At 47.2% G+C, this 19,546-nt stretch overlaps 1 protein-coding gene across 1 annotated transcript; it reads right to left on the bottom strand.

Annotated features, from left to right (window-relative positions):
• Positions 1–347: 347 nt before the first annotated feature.
• Positions 348–2,433, bottom strand: LOC137308154 (beta-1,3-galactosyltransferase 5-like). The gene has a single exon (XM_067977039.1). The coding sequence runs from the start codon at positions 2,431–2,433 to the stop codon at positions 1,495–1,497; it is 939 nt and encodes a 312-aa protein (XP_067833140.1). The 3' UTR covers positions 348–1,494.
• Positions 2,434–19,546: the final 17,113 nt, after the last annotated feature.

Raw genomic sequence — 19,546 nt, 5'->3', positions numbered from 1 at the left:
TCAAGCCTCGGTAGATGGTTGGGGTCCAAGTGCCCCTCTGGTCCTGTGAGACGAATCACTCTGCTATATTCTCACTGTAATTTCGACCTGTTTAACTTCTCATTAACCCTGAGCTCTTTTGCTGTTGCAATGTTAGTTACCCGTGAACTTGATGGATCACTGGACACGCTTGAGTAAAGCAGACAGGCTTTAATTAAACAGAACAACCCATTATCGGACAGAACCGCTCCCAGTGGACGGAGACCTCAGAAGAGGAAGGATTAAATTCCTATTAATAACTTCGGCGATATTATCCCCAAAAGTAACACGCGATGACGGTCCCTTAATCAGGAACCTTACAGATTCTGTGATCGTGCTACAGGGTGATCATGAAACCTCAATTTGAAGATCTACCCCATAATTATGTCGGCTTAAGGGGCACATTTGTTTAATATCGGTACAAGTAAGGAGAGAAAGGAAGTGACACAGACTGAGAGAGAAAATGAAAACGAAAACAAGGGAAGTGGAAGTTGAGAGGGAAAGGGAGAGATGTCTATGAATTGTGGGTGGAGCAGAGAGACACAGAGAGTCTGTTAGTGATGAGAGGAGCAGAGAGGCAAGGGGAATATGCGAGTTGGGAGAGGTTCAGAGAGATACAGGAAGTCTGCGAATGTGCAGAAGGGCAGGGAGACGCAGGGAGTCTGTGATTGGTGAGAGGAGGAGAGAGTCACGGAGTCAGTGAATGGTGAGAGCAGCAGAGAGAAAAGGGGAGTCTGTGAATGGGGAGAGGTGCAGAGAGACACGGGGAATCTGTCGGTGTGAGAGGAGAAGAGACACATTCAGTCTGAGTGTGTTGACAGGAGCAGAGAGAGACAGTTAAGCTGTGAATGGAGAGAGAAGCAGAGAGACATAGGGAATCTATGATTGGTGAGGGGGAGAGCAACACTGGGTGTCTGTGAATGATGAAAGGAACAGAGAGACACAGGGAGTCTGTGAATGGTGAGGGAAGGAGAGAAACACAGGGAGTCTGTGAATGGTGAGAGCAGCACAGAGACATAGTGAATTTGTGAATGGTGAGAGCAGCAGAGTGACACAAGGAGTCCGTGAGTGGTGAAAGGAGCACTGATAGAGATGGAGAGAGTAGCAGAGAAAGACAGAGATGGAGTAAGGGAAATCCATCAATAGAAAAATATACTGGGAGAATGAGATTCAGAGTGAATAAAAGTTTACTGAGTCTTGAATAAAAGGGCGTACATAGAGTTCTCGACTAGGGTATTCATGATACCACAGCTCACCATGTTTCCCAGAATGGCACTAGCAGTCGGCCAGAGGTGCTGGGCCGCTTAATGATGGCACAGGGCAACTCGACCCCCTCTCTCTGTCCCAGTGATGGTGATTGACCAGCAGCTCGAACACCCGAGGGAAACGTTCCACATCATCATCTTCATTCTACGTGCAGGCAAGATGGACCGATTGGCCTCCTTCTGTGCTGTCTGATTCCATGACTCTACAATTCTAAGGACATCCTTCACCTGTTGAGTCTTCCAGTTCTTTCCAATAGAGACGGTTCTCAAAAGGTCTAACCCAGTGTGAGGTCACTATGCTCCGAAATCTGCACACTGAAAATGGAACCTTGCCAGTGGAGAAGACTTCCCTGAAACTCAGGCTGACCTGGGAGACTTGAAGTTTGGCCAGGCACAACCCAACGAAAACATCTTCCAGTTTGAGGAAAGGAACATCCCTCGAAATATTCCAGATCGCTCCCGCCAAGTCACCGGAAAAGACATAACCTGTCCCAGAGCAAAAAGGCGGATACAATGGATGAGGATATTCCTCCTCACTAACATAAAATTTGCTATTTTTATCCCTTATTGGGCCCCAATTATAGAACACAACTCCACTGAAGAAATTGTGCGTATTCTTCACCGACAGGAGCTGGGTCAGGTAATTGGTGTTCACAAACATGTCTGAGTCTGTCTTCATGATGAAAACTGCTGAAGAGCAGAATCGATGAACCCATTCCATTCCCATTAACACTTTGATCGTCAGGTTGTAATAGGTGTCGGTGAAATTGCTCTGAATTATGTCCTTGTGGAGGTGATTTTCTCTCTCGATAGCTGACTGGTGGGCACCATCGTAACCCAGGAGGAAATATGTACAAATCCGTCTCTCCCCAATCCGTCTGTCTTTGCCCCAGGTCTCACGGATGGCGGCCCGTTCCTCCAGCTGCTCATGTCTCGTGGTCACCAGTGTGCACAAAAATGGAGGGTCGGTGTCGCACCGGGAGTCAGGAATCGCCAGGAAACCATGCAGTTGGCCTGAGGTGGTTTCTGCATCCTTCTGAATGATACGTTGGGAATGATATACTCTAATTATCAAAATGTAAACCGGAATGAGTAGAGCAGATAGAGAGCAGAGCAGGAGCAGGTGGTATTTCAGCTTCCTGAGATTCATCTGCAAAACAAGGGCATCAGAATATGAATGGCCAATGTACACAATTAATCAGGAAAATTACTGAATTCAAACAAGAATGTAGTTGAGCAAAATAAACAAAATAAAACTAAGGGCGATACAGAGTAAAGCTCCCTCTACACAGCCCCATTAAACACTCCCGGGGCAGGTACAGGGTTAGATACAGAGTAAAGCTCCCTCTAAACAGCCCCATTAAACACTCCTGGGGCAGGCACAGCACGGGTTAGATGCAGAGTAAAGCTCCTTCTGCGCTGTGCCATCAAACACTACAAGGGGAGATACAGCACAGGGTAGATAAAGAATAAAGTCCCATCTGCACCGTCCGAGGAAACACTCCCGGGGCACATAGAGCACGGGTTAGATACAGAGTAAAGCTTTCTCTACACTGTCCCATCAAACCCTCCCAGGGCAGATACAGCACAGGTACAGAGTAAAGCCCACACTTCTTGATATCTGTCACTTCCCCAAAACTCTTTCAGTCCAGCTTCGATCTTGTGCTGTGAATCTTGCAATTACACCCAGGTATCATGTTTGCGATTGAAAGCTCAGAAATACAAGCTCACAAAATTTTGAGAACAGGTCCCGTGATCCCTGAAAATACAGAATGACCTGCAGCCTGAATCCTATCGGCTCTGAGTCCCCCGCGCCCTCAGCATGTCGATGGCTTCGTTGACTGAAGCTTTGGGGGCGTCCCAGAACAACCAATCACTCTTTCGCCCTGTGATTACGCCTGACACCCATAAAACAACGTTGGTTGCTCATTGCGACTGTATCCAAATTGCTCCGACTATCGATTCCCTGCAGGTATCTAATTCACCTTTGCTCCTCATGTCCCTCCCTGTTTAAACATTATTTAACTTTTATGTGCATTGTTACACAGGTTCGAATTGCTATGAATTAACCCTCTCGCTGCTGACTCTCGCTGCGGTACTGGTTTCACGGGCACAGCTCGTGTTCTGATACAAGAGCCTTGTTCTTCGTTGCGGGGCCAGATGGTGAGTATTGGCAGGGTATTTTACCATGTATGGAGCATCACAGCTGGGCTCAATGAGGCCAAGGATGGATCCTGGGCCGTCCCACTCTGTGTGGCTCAGGAACACACCGGATAAAATCACCTAACATCAGAAGCCAAGGATGGACCCTGGGCCCTCCCGCTCTGTGGGGTTCAGTAACACACAGGGTAAAATCAGCGAACATCAGCGGCCAAGGATGGACCCTGGGCCCTCCCGCTCTGTGTGGTTCAGTAACACACTGGATAAAATCAGCTAAAATCAGCGGACAAGGATGGACCCTGGGCCCTCCCGCTCTGTGTGGCTCAGGAACACACTGGATAAAATCAGCCAACATCACAGGCCAACGATAGATCCTGGGCCGTCCCGCTCTGTGTCGCTCAGAAACACACTGGATAAAATCAGCTTTCATCAGAGGCAAAAGATGGAGACTCGTCCATCATTAATTAACCGGCTTCTGAAGTTACGCACTGATCCAACAGTGATCCAACCAACTTCCATTCTGGAGCTTCGGGCTCAGTTGCCAAATATCTCTGCACTTCGCTAAACTTAAATCAAAGGCTTCTGTACTCTATAGGGGCCAGTTCTGTTTCCAACAGCAAAGCAGTGCTTAAATTAATTTAAGTAACTGTAGTTTGAGAAGCACAAATTCGAACATACGGTGACGCTCCTACTTCAAGGCTCACAGGAGGAGAAAGCCAGAGATAGTCTCTCGCATATTGTATCGAAGATTCTGAATCATGCCAGTCCATTAAAAAAGCCAATAGTTGTGACATGAGTTGGTAACTATTGCGTGGGAAGAGACAGAGAGTAGGGATAATGGGACTGCACTGTGATTGACGGGATGTGAGAAGTGATGTTCCCCCGGGTTTTGTACTGGAGCCGCAGCTTTTCACCATCTACATCAATGACTTGGATGAAGGACTATAGAGTTGTACATCGAAATTTGCAGATGACAAGGCGCAGTAATTAATGTAGATGAGAGGAAATACAAAATGACGTAGACGGGCTAAGTGAATGGGCATAACTTTGTTCGATGAAGTTTAATGTGGTGAAGTTTAAGGTGATCCATATCCACAAGAAATAAAAATCGAAACATTTTCTTAATTGCAAGAGATTAAGAATTGTGGAAGAGGAAAGGGATTTGGGTGTCCAGTTACACGTGACACTAATAGTTAGTGCACAGGTAAAAAAAAAGAATCAGAGAGGATAATGGGATCATAGAACCAGACAGCACAGACCACTCGGCCCATCGTGCCTGTGCAGGATTTTTGAAAGAACTAAGCAATTAATCACACTCCACAACTCTTTCCTCTTAGCCCTGCAATTTTCCCCCATCAAGTATGTGTCCAATTCCCTTTTAAAAGTTACTATTGAATTTGCTTAAACCACCCTTTCAGGAAGTGCAATCCAGCTCATCATAACTCACTGTGTAAAAAAATGTCTCCTCATCTCTCCTCTGGTTCTTTTGCCAATTATCTTAAACCTGTGTCCTCTGGTTACTAATCCTCCGACGAGTGTTCGTAGTTGCTCAACATTTACTCTATCAAAACCCCTCATATTTTGGACATCTCTATTAAATATTCACTTAAACTTCTCTGATCCAAGGAGAACAACCCCAGCTTCTCCAGTCTCTCCACGTAACTGAAGTCCCTGATCACTGATTCCATTCTGGTCCATCTCCTCCGTACCCTCTCACGCCATCTGTCTCGAGCCCATCCGTCTGTCACCCATCCGTCTGCCCCGCGTCCGTCACTCTGCACAAGATAAGAACTCATGATGTTGGGGGTAATATATTGGCATGGATAGAGGATTAGCCAACTAACAGAAAACAAAGAGTCGGGATAAAAGTGTTATTTTCAAAATGGCAATCTGTAACTTGTGGGGTGCCGCAGGGATCAGTGATATTTACAATATATATAAATGACTTGGATGAAGGAACAGAATGTCTTGTGGCCAAATTTGCTGATGATACAAAGATAGGTGGAAAAGCAAGTTGCGATAAGGTCACAAAGTGTCTGCAAAGGGATATTGATTGGTTAAGCAAATTGGCAAAAAATGGCAGATGTAATATAACATGGGAAAATGTGAAGTCATCCACTTTGGGAGGAAAAATAAAAAATCTAAATATTATTTGAATGGAGAAATATTACAAAATATTTTTTACAGAGGGATCTATGTGTCCTCGTACATGAAACACAAAACATCAACATACAGGTGCAGCAGATAATCCGGAAGGCGAACGGAATATTGGCTTTTATTTCTCGGGGCATGGAGTATAAAATCAGGGAAGTCATGCTACAACTGTACAGGATGTTGGTGAGACCACACCTGGAGCACTGCGTACAGTTCTGGTGCCCTTATTTAAGGTAGGACATACTTGCATTGGAGGCAGTTCAGAGAAGTTTCACTCGGTTGATTCTGAGCATGGAACGGTTGTCTTATGAGGAAAGCTTGAACAACTTGGGTCCATAATCATTGGTGTTTAGAAGAATGAGAGAAGGTCTTATTGAAACATACAAGATTCTGAGGGGACTCGATTGGGTAGATGCTGAGAAGATGTTACCCCTCATGGGGGAATCCAAAACTAGGGGCATAATTTCAGAATAAGGGGTCGCCCGTTTAAGACGGAAATGAGGAGGAATTTCTTCTCCCAGAGGGTCGGGAATGTTTGGAATTCTTTACCCATAAAAGCTGTGGAGGCTGAGTCATTGAATACATTCAAGGCTGAGTTCGACAAATTTTTGATCAGCAAGGGAGTCAAAGGATCTGGGGAAAGTGTGGGAAAGTGGAGTTGAGGTAAAAATCAGATCAGCCATGATCTCACTAAATGGCGGAGCAGCTTCGAGGGGACGAATGGCCTACTCCTGCTCCTTTCTCTTATGGGCTTATAGTCTCCCCATCGGTCTCTCTCCATCCGTCGTCCCCATCCATCTCCCCACAATCCATCTCAACCTAATCCATCTCTCCCCATCCACATCTCCCCCATCTACCTCTCCTCTTCCATCTCTCCCCAACCGCATCTCCCCCATCGATCTCACCACAATCCCTCTCTCCCCATCCGTCTCTCCCCATCCCTCTCTCCCCAACTGCCTCTCTCCATCTTTCTTTCCCCATCCGTCTCTCCCCATCCGTCTCTCCCAATCCGTCTCTCCCCCATCCGTCTCTCCCCCATCCGTCTCTCCCCCATCCGTCTCTCTCCATCTTGCTCACCCCCTTCCGTCTCTCTCAATCCGTCTCCTCAATCCGTCCAATTCCATCCGCATCTCTCCATCCATCTTTCCCCATCTGTCTTTCCAATAAGCCTCTCCCTCATCCGTCCCTCCGATCCCTCTCTCCCCATTCGTCTCTCTCCATCCATCTCTCCGCATCCATCTCTCTCCACCCGCCTCTCACCCTACGTCTCTCGCCATCTTTCTCTCCCCATCTATCTCTTATTCAGCCGCCTCTCCCTATCCATCTCTCCTCAACATCTCTCCCCATCCATCTTTCCACAATCCATCTCTCCTTTATCCATCTCTCGCCCACCTGTCTCTCTCCATCCGTCTTTCCCATCCGTCCTTCCTCTTCCGTCTCTCCCCATCTGTCACTCCTCATCTTCTCTCCCCATCCCCCATTCCCCATCTGGCTCTCTCCCAAACATCTCACCCACACCCGTCTCAACTCCATCCGTCTCTCCAATTCATCTCTCCCCACCCACCCCATCCCATTCATATCTCCCCATCCGTCTTTCACCAATCCGTCTCTCAACAATTCGTCTCTCCGTCATCCATCTCTCACCCATCCACTTGCCACTTTTTTGCCCTCCTGAGCGGTCCATTGATATCTTCCTGCAGTCCACAGCTTTCCTCCTCACTATCAACCACACGGCCGATTGTTGTATCATCTGCAAACTTCTTAATCATGCCCTCTATATTTAAATCCAAATAATTAATATACAGCGACAGTCAGTATCTGTGGTGATGGGAGGAGGGAGAATGGAAAGTTCAATATAAAGTAATCACTAATGTTACCAGAGTTACTGTTAAATGTGAAGGGTCAAACTTGGTTGCTTTTCACCAAAGCCCCTCTCGGGGGAGCGATTGTTTTTTTAAGTACAGGTGCCACCTCCATGTGGCAGGGAATATTACATCTCAGCGTTCGTTGAACCTTAAAGCACAGGAGGCGGCCATTCAGCCCATCGTGCGTGTGTCGGTTCATTGAAAGAGCTATCCAATTAGTCCCATTCCCCTCCTCTTTCCGCATACCTCTGCCAAATTTTGTCTTTTATGATTTTATCAAATTTATTCTTAAAAGTCTTATTGAATCTGCGTCCACCCCCTTTTATGCTGTGTATTCCAGATCATAACATCTCGCTGCAGAAAAAAAAATCCACATAATCTCCCCGCTCTGATTCTTCGGTCAATTAGTTTAAATCTGTGTCCTCAATGACCTACCTCACAGTGGACACAATATCGCCTTCTGAACTATATCAAAACCCACTGTATAAAACCACCACAGCAGGACTCGAATCAGCAATCGTCTGATAACACCATAATTCAGCACCAAAGATGACACACCTTATCCATTAGGCCATAAGGCCACTGACGAGTTTTAAAAAAACTGTATTGAAGAGAATTCTGAGCAGTTTCATGGCCATTGGTCTCCAGGATGAAATTTCTCCTCATCTCAGTCCTGAATGACCGACCCCTTATTCTGAGACTGTTACCACTGATTCTAGATTCCCCAGCCAGGGGGAAACATCCTCCTTGCATCTACCCCGTTGAGCCCTATAAGGATTTTGCATGTTTCAATTAGATCACCTCTCATTCTTCGAAACTCTATAGAATATAGGCCTGGTCTACTCAATCTCTTCTCATACGACAATCTCGGCATCCCAGGAATCAGTCTGGTGAACCTTCGTTGCATTCCATCTATGGCAAGTATAAGCTTTCTGAGGTAAGGAGACCCAAACTGTACACAATACTACAGGTGCGGTCTCACCAAGGCCCTATATAATTGCATTAAGATATTTTTACACTTGTACTCAAATTCTCATCTGATAAAGGCCAACATAATATTTGCATTACTAATTGCTTGCTGCACCTGCATGTTTGCTTTCAGTGACTCATATACATGGGCATCCAGGTCCCTTTGAACATCAACATTTCCCAACCTCTCACCATTTAAAAATACTCCACATTTCTGTTTTTCCGACCAAAGTTGGATAACTTCACATTTTCCACATTATATTCAATCTGCCATGTTCCTGCCCACTCACTTAACCTGTCTATATCCCCCTGAAGCCTCTTTGCATCCTCCTCACAATTCACATTCCCACCCAGTTTTGTGACATCAGCAAACTTGGAAATATTACATTTGGTCCTCTCATACAAAGCATTGATATGGATTGTGACTAGCTGTTGCCCAAGTATCGATTCCCGCTGTTCCCCACTAGTAACATTCTGCCAACCTGAAAGAGACCCGTTTACTCCTACTCACTGTTTTCTGTCTGTTTACTAATTCTCAATCCATGCCAATATATTACCACAATTCCATTTGCTCTAACTTTGTTCACCAACCTCCTGTGTGATACCTTATCGAAAGCCTTCTGAAAATCCAAATACACCAATCCACTGATTCCCTTATCTATTCTATTAGTTACATCCTCAAAGAACTCCAATAGGCTTGTCAAACATGCTTTTCCTTTCATAAATCCATGTTGACACTGTCAAATCCTATTATTATTTACTAAGTGTCCTGTTATCACATCCTTAGTAATAGATTCTAGCACTTTTCCTACAACTGATGTCGGGCTAACACGCTTGTAGTTCCCTGTTTTCTCCCTCTCTCCTTTCTTAAATTGTAGGGTTACATTTGCTACCCTCCAATCTGCAGGAACCATTCCAGAATCTGTAGAATTTTGGAAGATAACAACCAATGTCTCCACTATCTCTGTGGTCACCTCTTTCAAAACCCTAGGATAGAGATCATCAAGTCCTTGGGATTTATCAACTTTCAGTCCCAATAATTTCTCTAATACTATTTTTTTAATATTACTAATTTCTTTCAGTTGCTCATTTGCGCCAGACCCTTGGTTCACTAGTATGTCTGGAAGGTGTTTTGTGTCTTCTTCAGTGAAGACAGACACAAACATTTATTTCATTTCTCTGCCATTTCCATATTCCCCATTTTAAATTCTCCCGTCTCTGTCTATAACGGGTCCACGTTTGCCTCCGCCAATCGTTTCCTTTTTACACACCTATAGAAGATTTTACAGTCCGTTTTTTATGTTTCCCGCTAATTTACCCTCATATTCTATTTTCCCTTTCTTTATCAATTTCTTGGTTCTCCATTGCTGACTTCTATAATGTTCCCAATCCTCAGGTTTACTGCTTTTTCTGGCAAGTTCATATGCCTCTTTCTTTGATTAAATACTAACTTTAATTTCTCTCTTTAGCCACGGTTGGACCACATTTCCTGTTGGGTTTTTGTGCCTTAAGTGAATATATATTCGTTGAAAATTATGTATTAATTCTTTAAATGTTAGCCATTGCCTCTCTACCGTCGTACCTTTTAATGTAGTTCCCCAACCAACAACAGCCATCTTGCGTCTCAATCCTTTGCAGTTTCATTATTTCGATTTAAGACCCTAGTTTCGGATTGAATTACATTACTTTCAAAAATAATGAGGAATTATATCATAGTATGGTCACTCATCCCCAAGGGCTCATTTAAAACAAGATTATTAACTAACCCATTCTCATTGCACGATACTAGATCTAAAATAGCCAGTTCCCTAATTGGTTCCTCAACATAGTAATCTAATGTAAGGAGTCGCACAATACCACGTTATAGTCCAATAGCTTTATTTGAAATCACAAGCATTCGGAGGCTTCCTCCTTCGTCAGGTGCCTCCGAAAGCTTGTGATTTCAAATAAATCTGTTGGACTATAACCTGGTGTTGTAAGACTCCTTACATTTGTCCACCCCAGTCCAACACCGGCATCTCCACATCATAGTAATCTAAAAAAATCATCTCCTTTACATTCTAGGAATTTGTCCCTCACAATATGAGTGCTAATTTGGTTTGCCCAATCTATATGTAGATTAAAGTCTCCGATGATTACTGTATTGCCCTTGTTGCATGCTCTTCTAATGCCCTGCTTTATACCGTGCCCTGCATTACGACTACTGTTTGGTGGCCTGTAAACAACTCCCACCAATATGTTCTGCTCCTTGCTGTTTCTTAGCTCCACTCAAACTGATTCTACATCTGGATCTTCTGAGCAAAGAACCTTTCTATCACTGTCCCACTATCCCTTTACCCTTCCATCTTGCCGCTCTTTCTCTCTCCTATTTTCTGTTTCTCTCTCTCCCCTCTGTCTCCTTCAATTTATATTTCTCCCTATCTTTCTCGCTGTGTCTTTATTTTAAATTCACATTCGTGCATCTGCTCAATTCTTTCTCTGTCCTGCTCTTTGTCTTTCTTTGTCTAATTTGTCGCTCTCTCTCTCCCTCCACACACTGTCTGTACTCTCTGTATGAACTCTATCACTCTCACTTTGTCTTTTTCTCAGTCTCTCCGTTTTGTCTTTCCCTCTTTCACTGTCTAAACCCTGTCACCCTCGCTGATCTCTCTGTCTCACTCTGTCTCTCTCTGAATCTGTCAAATGCTGTCTCGCTTTGTGCCCGTGCATGTCACTGTCTCTTTCTCTCTCACTGTCTCTCTGTCTGTGTCTCACTATTTTTCTCTTTCTGTCTCTCTCCGCCTCCCTCTCTCTCCGCCTCCCTCTCTCTCCACCACTCCTTGTCTTTCTCACTCTCATTGAATCCCCTCTGCCCACTCCCTGCTCTGTCTCTTTCTCTTTATCCATCCACCTCTATCTCTATCGCTATTTCTCTGTCTGTCTCTTTCTCTCACTCTCTTTTTCTGTTGATCATTACAGGTTTGTTTCCTCAACCTGCACAGCCTCTCTGTTTCTCTCTGCCTCTCTCCCCTTCTCTCTAAAGAATCTGTCTCTTTCTCTCTTTGTCTCGCTCTCTGCCCCACTCTCTGTCTGTGTGTGTGTGTCGCTCCTTCTGTCTCTTTGTGTCGTTGTCTGTCTCTCTGTTGATCTGTCTCCGTCTGTGTTTCTGTCTCTGTTTGACTCTCTCTCACTCTCTGCCCCTCTGTCTCTCACTCTCTGCCCCTGTCTCTCTCTCTCTCTCTCTGCCATCTGTGTGTGTCTCTCTCTCTGCCCTTTGTGTGTGTCTCTCTCTCTGCCCTCTGTGTGTGTGTCTCTCTCTCTGCCGTCTGTGTGTGTGTGTCTCTCTCTCTGCCCTCTGTGTGTGTGTGTCTCTCTCTCTGCCCTCTGTGTGTGTGTCTCTCTCTCTCTGCCCTCTGTGTGTTTCTCTCTTTCTGCCCTGTGTGTGTGTCTCTCTCTCTCGGCCCTTTGTGTGTTTGTCTCTCTCTCTCTGCACTCTTGGTGTGTCTCTCTCTATCTCTGCCCTCTCTCTCTCTCTCTGCCCTCTTTGTGTCTCTCTCTGCCCCTGTGTGTGTGTATCTCTCTCTGCCCCTGTGTGTGTGTGTGTCTCTCTGCCCCTGTGTGTGTGTGTCTCTCTCTGCCCCTGTGTGTGTATGTCTCTCTGCCCCTGTGTGTGTGTCTCTCTCTCTGCCCCTGGGTGTGTGTCTATGCCCCTGTGTGTGTGTCTATCTCTGCCCCTGTGTGTGTGTGTCTCTCTGCCCGTGTGTGTGTGCCTCTCTCTCTGCCCCTGTGTGTGTGTCTCTCTCTGCCCCTGTGTGCGTGTCTCTCTCTGCCCCTGTGTGTGTGTCTCTCTATCTGTCCTGTGTGTGTGTCTCTCTCTGCCCCTGTGTGTGTGTCTCTCTCTGCCCCTGTGTGTGTCTCTCTCTCTGCCCCTGTGTGTGTCTCCTTCTCTGCCCCTGTGTGTGTCTCTCTCTCTGCCCCTGTGTGTGTCTGTCTCTGCCCCTGTGTGTGTGTGTGTGTCTCTGCCCCTGTGTGTGTGTCTCTCTCTGCCCCTGTGTGTGTGTCTCTCTCTGCCCCTGTGTGTGTGTCTCTCTCTGCCCCTGTGTGTGACTATCTCTCTGCCCCTGTGTGTGTGTCTCCCTGTGCCCCTGTGTGTGTGTCTCTCTCTGCCCATGTGTGTGTGTCTCTCTCTGCCCATGTGTGTGTGTCTCTCTCTGCCCCTGTGTGTGTCTCTCTCTGCCCCTGTGTCTGTGTCTCTCTCTGCCCCTGTGTGTGTCTCTCTCTCTGCCCCTGTGTGTGTGTCTCTCTCTGCCCCTGTGTGTGTGTCTCCCTGTGCCCCTGTGTGTGTGTCTCCCTGTGCCCCTGTGTGTGTGTCTCTCTCTGCCCCTGTGTGTGTGTCTCTCTCTGCCCCTGTGTGCGTGTCTCTCTCTGCCCCTGTGTGTGTGTCTCTCTCTGCCCCTGTGTGTGTGCCTCTCTCTGCCACTGTGTGTGTGTCTCTCTCTGCCCCTGTGTGTGTGTCTCTCTCTGCCCCTGTGTGTGTGTCTCTATCTGCCCCTGTGTGTGTGTCTCTCTCTGCCCCTGTGTGTGTGTCTCTCTCTGCCCCTGTGTGTGTCTCTCTCTCTGCCCCTGTGTGTGTGTCTCTCTCTGCCCCTGTGTGCGTGTCTCTCTCTGCCCCTGTGTGTGTGTCTCTCTCTGCGCCTGTGTGTCTGTGTCTCTCTCTGCCCCTCTCTCTGCCTGCCCCTCTCTCTCTCTGCCCCTGTCTCTATCTCTGCCCCTGTCTCTCTCTCTATCTCTGCCTCTCTCTCTCTCTCTCTCTCTCTCTGCCCCTTTCTCTCTCTCTCTCTCTGCCCCTTTCTCTCTCTCTTTCTGCCCATTTCTCTCTCTCTCTCTGCCCCTTTCTCTCTCTCTCTCTGCCCCTTTCTCTCTCTCTCTCTGCCCCTTTCTCTCTCTCTCTCTCTGCCCCTTTATCTCTCTCTCTCTCTGCCCCTTTCTCTCTCTCTCTCTGTCCTTATTGCTCTGTCTCTTCCTCTCTAGGTGTCCTTAGTCTCTCTCTCTCTCCATCTCTATCTCTCTCTGTCTCTTTCTCTCCAGCTGTCCTTTGTCTCTCTCTCGCTCTGCCTCCATCTCTCTCCCCCTCTATCTGTCTCTCTCTCCCCCTCTATCTGTCTCTCGCACCCCCCTCTATCTGTCTCTCTCACCCCTCTCCATCTGTCTCTCTCACCCCCCTCTATCTGTCTCTCCCACCCCCCTCTATCTGTCTCTCTGAACCCCACAATATCTGTCTCTCTCCCCCCCACAATATCTGTCTCCTTCCCCCCACAATATCTGTCTCCCTCACCCCCACAATATCTGTCTCCCTCCCCCCCCCACAATATCTGTCTTCTTCCCCCCGACAATATCTGTCTACTTCCCCCTCGATCTGTCTCTCTTCCCCCCCCCCTCGATGTGTCTCTCTTTCCCCCCTCGATGGGTCTCTCTTCCCCCCCTCGATGTGTCTCTCTACCCCCCCCTCGATGTGTCTCTCTACCCCCCTCGATGTGTCTCTCTACCCCCCCTCGATGTGTCTCTCTACACCCCCTCGATGTGTCTCTCTACCCACCCTCGATGTGTCTCTCTACCCCCCTCGATGTTTCTCTGTACCCCCCCCTCGATGTGTCTCTCTACCCCCCCCCTCGATGTGTCTCTCTGCCCCCCCTCGATGTGTCTCTCTGCCCCCCCTCGATGTGTCTCTCTACCCCCCTCGATGTGTCTCTCTAACCCCCTCGATGTGTCTCTCTTCCCACCCCCACCCCCATGTTGTGTCTCTTTTCACACCCCTCTGTCTGTCTCTCTCACTTACCACCACCACCCCCCGCCCCCCTCTGTCTGTCTCTCTCCCTTTACCACTCCATTCAGTAATGCCTCCTGCTGGAAAGTGCGGCAGGTGCTGACACCGAGTGTCTCTTGTGATGCAGGAGATACAGCCTTTGGCGCGCCGTGTCAGTGAGGCAGCCTGGGTCTGTGAGGCCCGTCCCTCAGCGACAGTCGGTACCTGTAGGTGGTTGGAGGAGGAAGAAAGAAAACATCAATATAAAGTGAATAGTTAATGTTACTGTAAAATGTCGAGAGCCAAACATGGCTGCATTTAATCAACAGTCCTCTGGGAGGAGCGGGAATATTTTAGGCAACGGTGCCATCTTCTGGTAGCACGCAGTATTGCACCTTAGTGTACGCTGAATCTTCCAGCACAGGAGGAGGCCATTCAGCCCATCGTGCCTGTGTCTGCTCTTTGAAAGTGGTATCCAATTGGTCCCACTCTCTTGTTCTTTCCCCATAACCCTGCAATTTTCTCCCCGACAAGTAATTATCCAATTCCCTTTTAAAATCACCATTGAAACTGCTTCCTCCAGATGTGCATTCCAGATCATAACAGCTCGCTGCATAAATTAAGTTCCTCATCATCCCCCATCTCTGGTTTTTTGGCCAATAATCTTAAATCTGTGTCATCTGGTTACCGACCAACCTGCCAGTCGAAGCAATTTCTCCTTCTGAACTCTATCGAAACCCCTTTTAAATTTGAAGACTTCTAATAAATCTCCCCATTACCTTTTCTGCTCTTAGGAGACACATCTCAGCTTTTCTGGTCTCTCCACGTCACTGAAGGCCACTATCCCTGGCTCTGTTCTCGTTAATTTCCCCTTCACCTTTTCTGCTCTAAGAGGGGCCTTGGTTTAACGTCTCAATCGAACGACGGCACCTCCGATGTGGGAGCAGTCCCTCGGTACTGGCAATGGGAGTGTCAGCCTGGATCATGGTCATAAGTCTCTGCAGTGGTGAATGAACCCTTGACCTATTCTGGGTGGGTGACTTCAATGTCCATCAACAAGAGTGGCTCGGTAGCACCACTACTGACCGAGCTGTCCGAGTCCTGAAGGACACACCTGCCAGATTGGGCCTGCGACAGGTGGTGAGCGAACCAACACGAATGAAAAACCTACTTGACCTCGTCCTCACCAATCTACCTGTCGCAGATGCATCTGTCCATCACAGTATTGGTAGGAGTGAGCACCGCACAGCCCTTGTGGAGACAAAGTCCCGACTTCACACGGAGGACACCATCCAACGTGTTGTGTGGCACTACCACCGTAGGAAATGGGATAGATTCCGAACAAATCTAGCTGCTCAAAACTGGGCATCCATGAGGAAGTGTGGACCATCAGCTGCAGCAGAATTGTATTCCAGCACAATCTGTAATCTCATTGCCCGGCATAGACCTCACTCTACCATAAACCAACAAGCCAGGGGATTAACCCTGGTTCAATGAGGAGTGCAGAAGAGCAAGCAAGGAGCAGCACCAGTCGTACCTAAAAACGAGGTACCAACCTGATCTGATCAGACTACCCTGCAGAATCCCAGTCTCTCGGTCCTCCAGAAGCATTTAACGAAGTCTGGAATCAGTGAACATGTCTTTGGGTTTTAATCTGTAAATTAGGGAGTGTGACTGCTGCTCCCAGGATTTGGGAGTTGAAGGCACCTGCATTCAGGTTTCCTTCGTCCTTGGGTTCGAATCCCAGTCATTTACAAAGACAGTGCATTCGGCTGGAGGTGATTTTTTGGCTTAGTTTTTTTTTATACGTTCATGAGATGTGGGCGTCGCTGGCGAGGCCGGCATTTATTGCACATCCCTAAATGCCCTTGAGAAGGTGGTGGTGAGCCGCCTTCTTGAACCGCTGCAGTCCGTGTGGTGAAGGTTCTCCCACAGTGCTGTTAGGAAGGGAGTTCTAGGATTTTGACCCAGTGACGATGAAGGAACGGCGATATATTTCCAAGTCGGGATGGTGTGTGACTTGGAGGGGAACGTGCAGGTGGTGCTGTTCCCATGTACCTGCTGCTCTTGTCCTTCTAGGTGGTAGAGCTCTCGGCTTTGGGTGGTGCTGTCGCAGAAGTCTTGGCGAGTTGCTGCAGTGCATCCTGTGGATGGTCCACACTGCAGCCACAGTGCGCCGGTGGTGAAGGGAGTGAATGTTTAGGGTGGTGGATGGGGTGCCAATCAAGCGGGCTGCTTTGTCCTGGATGGTGTCGAGCTTCTTGAGTGTTGATGGAGCTGCACTCATCCAGGCAAGTGGAGAGTATTCCATCACACTCCTGACTTGTGCCTTGTAGATGTTGGAAAGGCTTTGGGGCGTCAGGAGTTGAGTCAATCGCCGAGAATACCCAGCCTTTAACCTGATCTTGTAGCCACAGTGTGTGTGTATATATATATATATATATATATATATATATATATATATATACATATATATATATATATATTATAGCTGGTCCAGTTATGTTTCTTGTCACTGGTGACCCACAGGATGTTGATGGTGGGGGATTCGTCGATGGTAATGCCGTTGAATGTCAAGCGGAGTTTGTTAGACTCTCTCTTGTTGGAGATGGCCATTGCCTGGCACTTGTCTGGCGCGAATGTTACTTGCCACTTAGGAGCCCAAGCCTGGACGTTGCATAACCATCGCCGAATCCCCCACCATCAACATGCTGGGGGTCACAATTGACCTGAAACTTAACTAGACCAGCCACATAAATACTGTGGCTGCAAGAGCAGGTCAGAGGCTGGGTATTCTGTGGCGAATGCCTCACCTTCTGATTCCCCAATGTCTTTCCACCATCTGCAAGGCACAACTCAGGAGTGTGATGGAATACTCTCCACTTGCCTGGATGAGTGCAGCACCAACAACAATCAAGAAGCTCGACACCATCCAGCACAATGCAGCTCGCTTGATTGGCACCCCATCCACCACCCTAAACATTCACTCCCTTCACCACCGGCGCACCGTGGATGCAGTGTGTACCATCCACAGGTTGCACTGCAGCAACTCGCCAAGGCTTCTTAGAAAGCACCTCTCAACCCCGCGACCTCCACCACGTGGAAGGACAAGGGCAGTAGGCAGAGGGGAACGACACCACCTGCACGTTCCCATGCCGGGCTTCCAGAACAGCCCTTTCAAGTAAACCTGAGAAGTCCATCAGGGGGAAACACAGAGGGGTAAGAGACAGAGGCAGAGATAGAGAGACATATGCAAAGTAAAAAAGAGTAAAACTCACCAAGTTCTGTGACTGAGCAGAATTGAAGGTGCGGCTTAAAGGAAATTCCATCTCATGTGGTGAAATCTTCCAGCTGAACATTGGGCTGGAGGATCTCTGAAGCTCTAAGAGAAGTAAGCGCTGCCTGGTACCGACAGACCTTATTGATTTGAGCATGTAACAGAATATTCCATTCCATGCGACACTGGCACAAGTACTGGAACAGGAAGGAACTGTACCATTGGAATGGACTGCTCCTGAACCGAGCTCGGTCCTGGGTCCTAGCGGAAAGCTAGGTCACAAGGACTTTAAACTAGTAAATGGTGGGGGGGGGGGGGGGGGGGGGGGGGGAGGGCACAGGTTGAAAAGGTAGTATGAATAATGATTCTAAAACAAACGAAAGGGAAGAGAATGACGTAGTGCTCAGAAATTACAGTTTCGGCACGACAGGTAATGGGAAATCTAAAAGATATAAAGTAATTAAATTAGGAGAGAGAAATAAGAAATTTGTGGGAAAAACAACATTAGAGCAGAAGGACAGGGTAGGGTTTGTGACCCAAATAAAGCGTTCTTTTTACAAACACACGGAGTATCAGGAAGAAATTGAATGAACTGCATACGCAAACTCGAGGGTACGGGATGGTAACCATTACTGAGACGTGTCTGCAAGACGATCAGAACTGGGAACTGAATAAATAAGGTTATAAGGTGTACAGGAAGAATAGGGAAACTGGAAGAGGGGGAGGAGTAGCCTTAGTGATTAATGATGAAATGCTTCGATGATAAGAGAGGATATAACGAGAGGTAAGCAGGCAGTGGAGACTTTATGGGTAGAATTAATGTATCAAAAAGGTCATAAGGCTGTAGTTGGAGTTGTGTATAGGTCCCCTGATAGCAGCTGTGAAGTGGCAGAACGTATAAATTCACGGACAGGGCATACTGCAAAGGAAACATTCTTGCTGGTCACCTTCTGAACGCAGGGCTTTGCCTATTTGGTAGATACTGCACAGTGAACTAGTTACAGTCATAAAATAATATTATGCAACACCTTTATAAATTACTGAGCTACGCCTCGGATGGAGTATTGTGTCCAATTCTTGGGCGCCACATATTAGGAAGGCCATTAGGAAGGTTTTGTAGAGGGTGCAGAGGACATTTACTGGTATAGTTCCAGGGATGAGGTAGTTCAGTTACATGGGGAGACTGGAGAAACTGGAATTGTTCTCATTCGAGCAGAAACGGTTAAGGGGAAATTAACGAGAATAGAGCCATGGATAAGGGACGTAGGTTACGTGGAGAGACCAGAGAAGCTGAGATTGTTCTCCGTCGAGCAGAGAAGGTTAAGGGCAGATTTATTACAGGTCTTCAGACTTACAAGAGGTTTTGGCAGAGTTAAGAAAGAGAAATTTTTCGACTGGCTTGAAGGTCGCTAACCATAGGACACAGATTTAACATAAGAACATAAGAAATAGGAGCAGGAGTAGGCCAATCGGCCCTTCGAGCCTGCTCCGCCATTTAATAAGATCATGGCTGATCTGATCCTAACCTCAAATCTAAATTCATGTCCAACTTAAGATAATTAAACAAAGAACCAGAGAGGGGAGATGAGGAGAAATTCCGTTTAAACAGCGAGCTGTTATGATCTGGAATGCACTGCACGAAAGGGTGGAGGAAGCAGATTCAATTGTGACTTTAAAAAAGGGAATTTGATAAATACTGGAAGGGCAAAAAACTTGCAGGACTATTGTGAAAGAGCAGGGGAGTGGGACTAATTCTATAGCCGAGAAAGAGCCGACACCGCTATGATGGGCCGAATGGCCTCCTCCTGTGCTGTTGGGTTCAACGAACTCAGAGTTGTAAAACTCTCTACAACTGGAAGATGGCACATTTACCGAAAATATTCCCGCTCAACCCAGAGGACTGTTCGAATCATAGATTCAGAGTATCGTTACAGCACGAAAGGAGGCCATTCGGCCCGTCGATTCCGTGCCGGCACTCTGCAAGAGCATTCCAGATAGTCCCACACCCCGCCCTATCCACGTTGCCCTGATTTTTTTTCCCTTCAAGTCCTTATCC

This window comes from Heptranchias perlo, unplaced genomic scaffold (genome assembly GCF_035084215.1).
Source record: "Heptranchias perlo isolate sHepPer1 unplaced genomic scaffold, sHepPer1.hap1 HAP1_SCAFFOLD_122, whole genome shotgun sequence".
NCBI classification, from domain to species: Eukaryota; Metazoa; Chordata; class Chondrichthyes; order Hexanchiformes; family Hexanchidae; genus Heptranchias; species Heptranchias perlo.
This window is presented reverse-complemented; position numbering and strand designations above follow the sequence as displayed.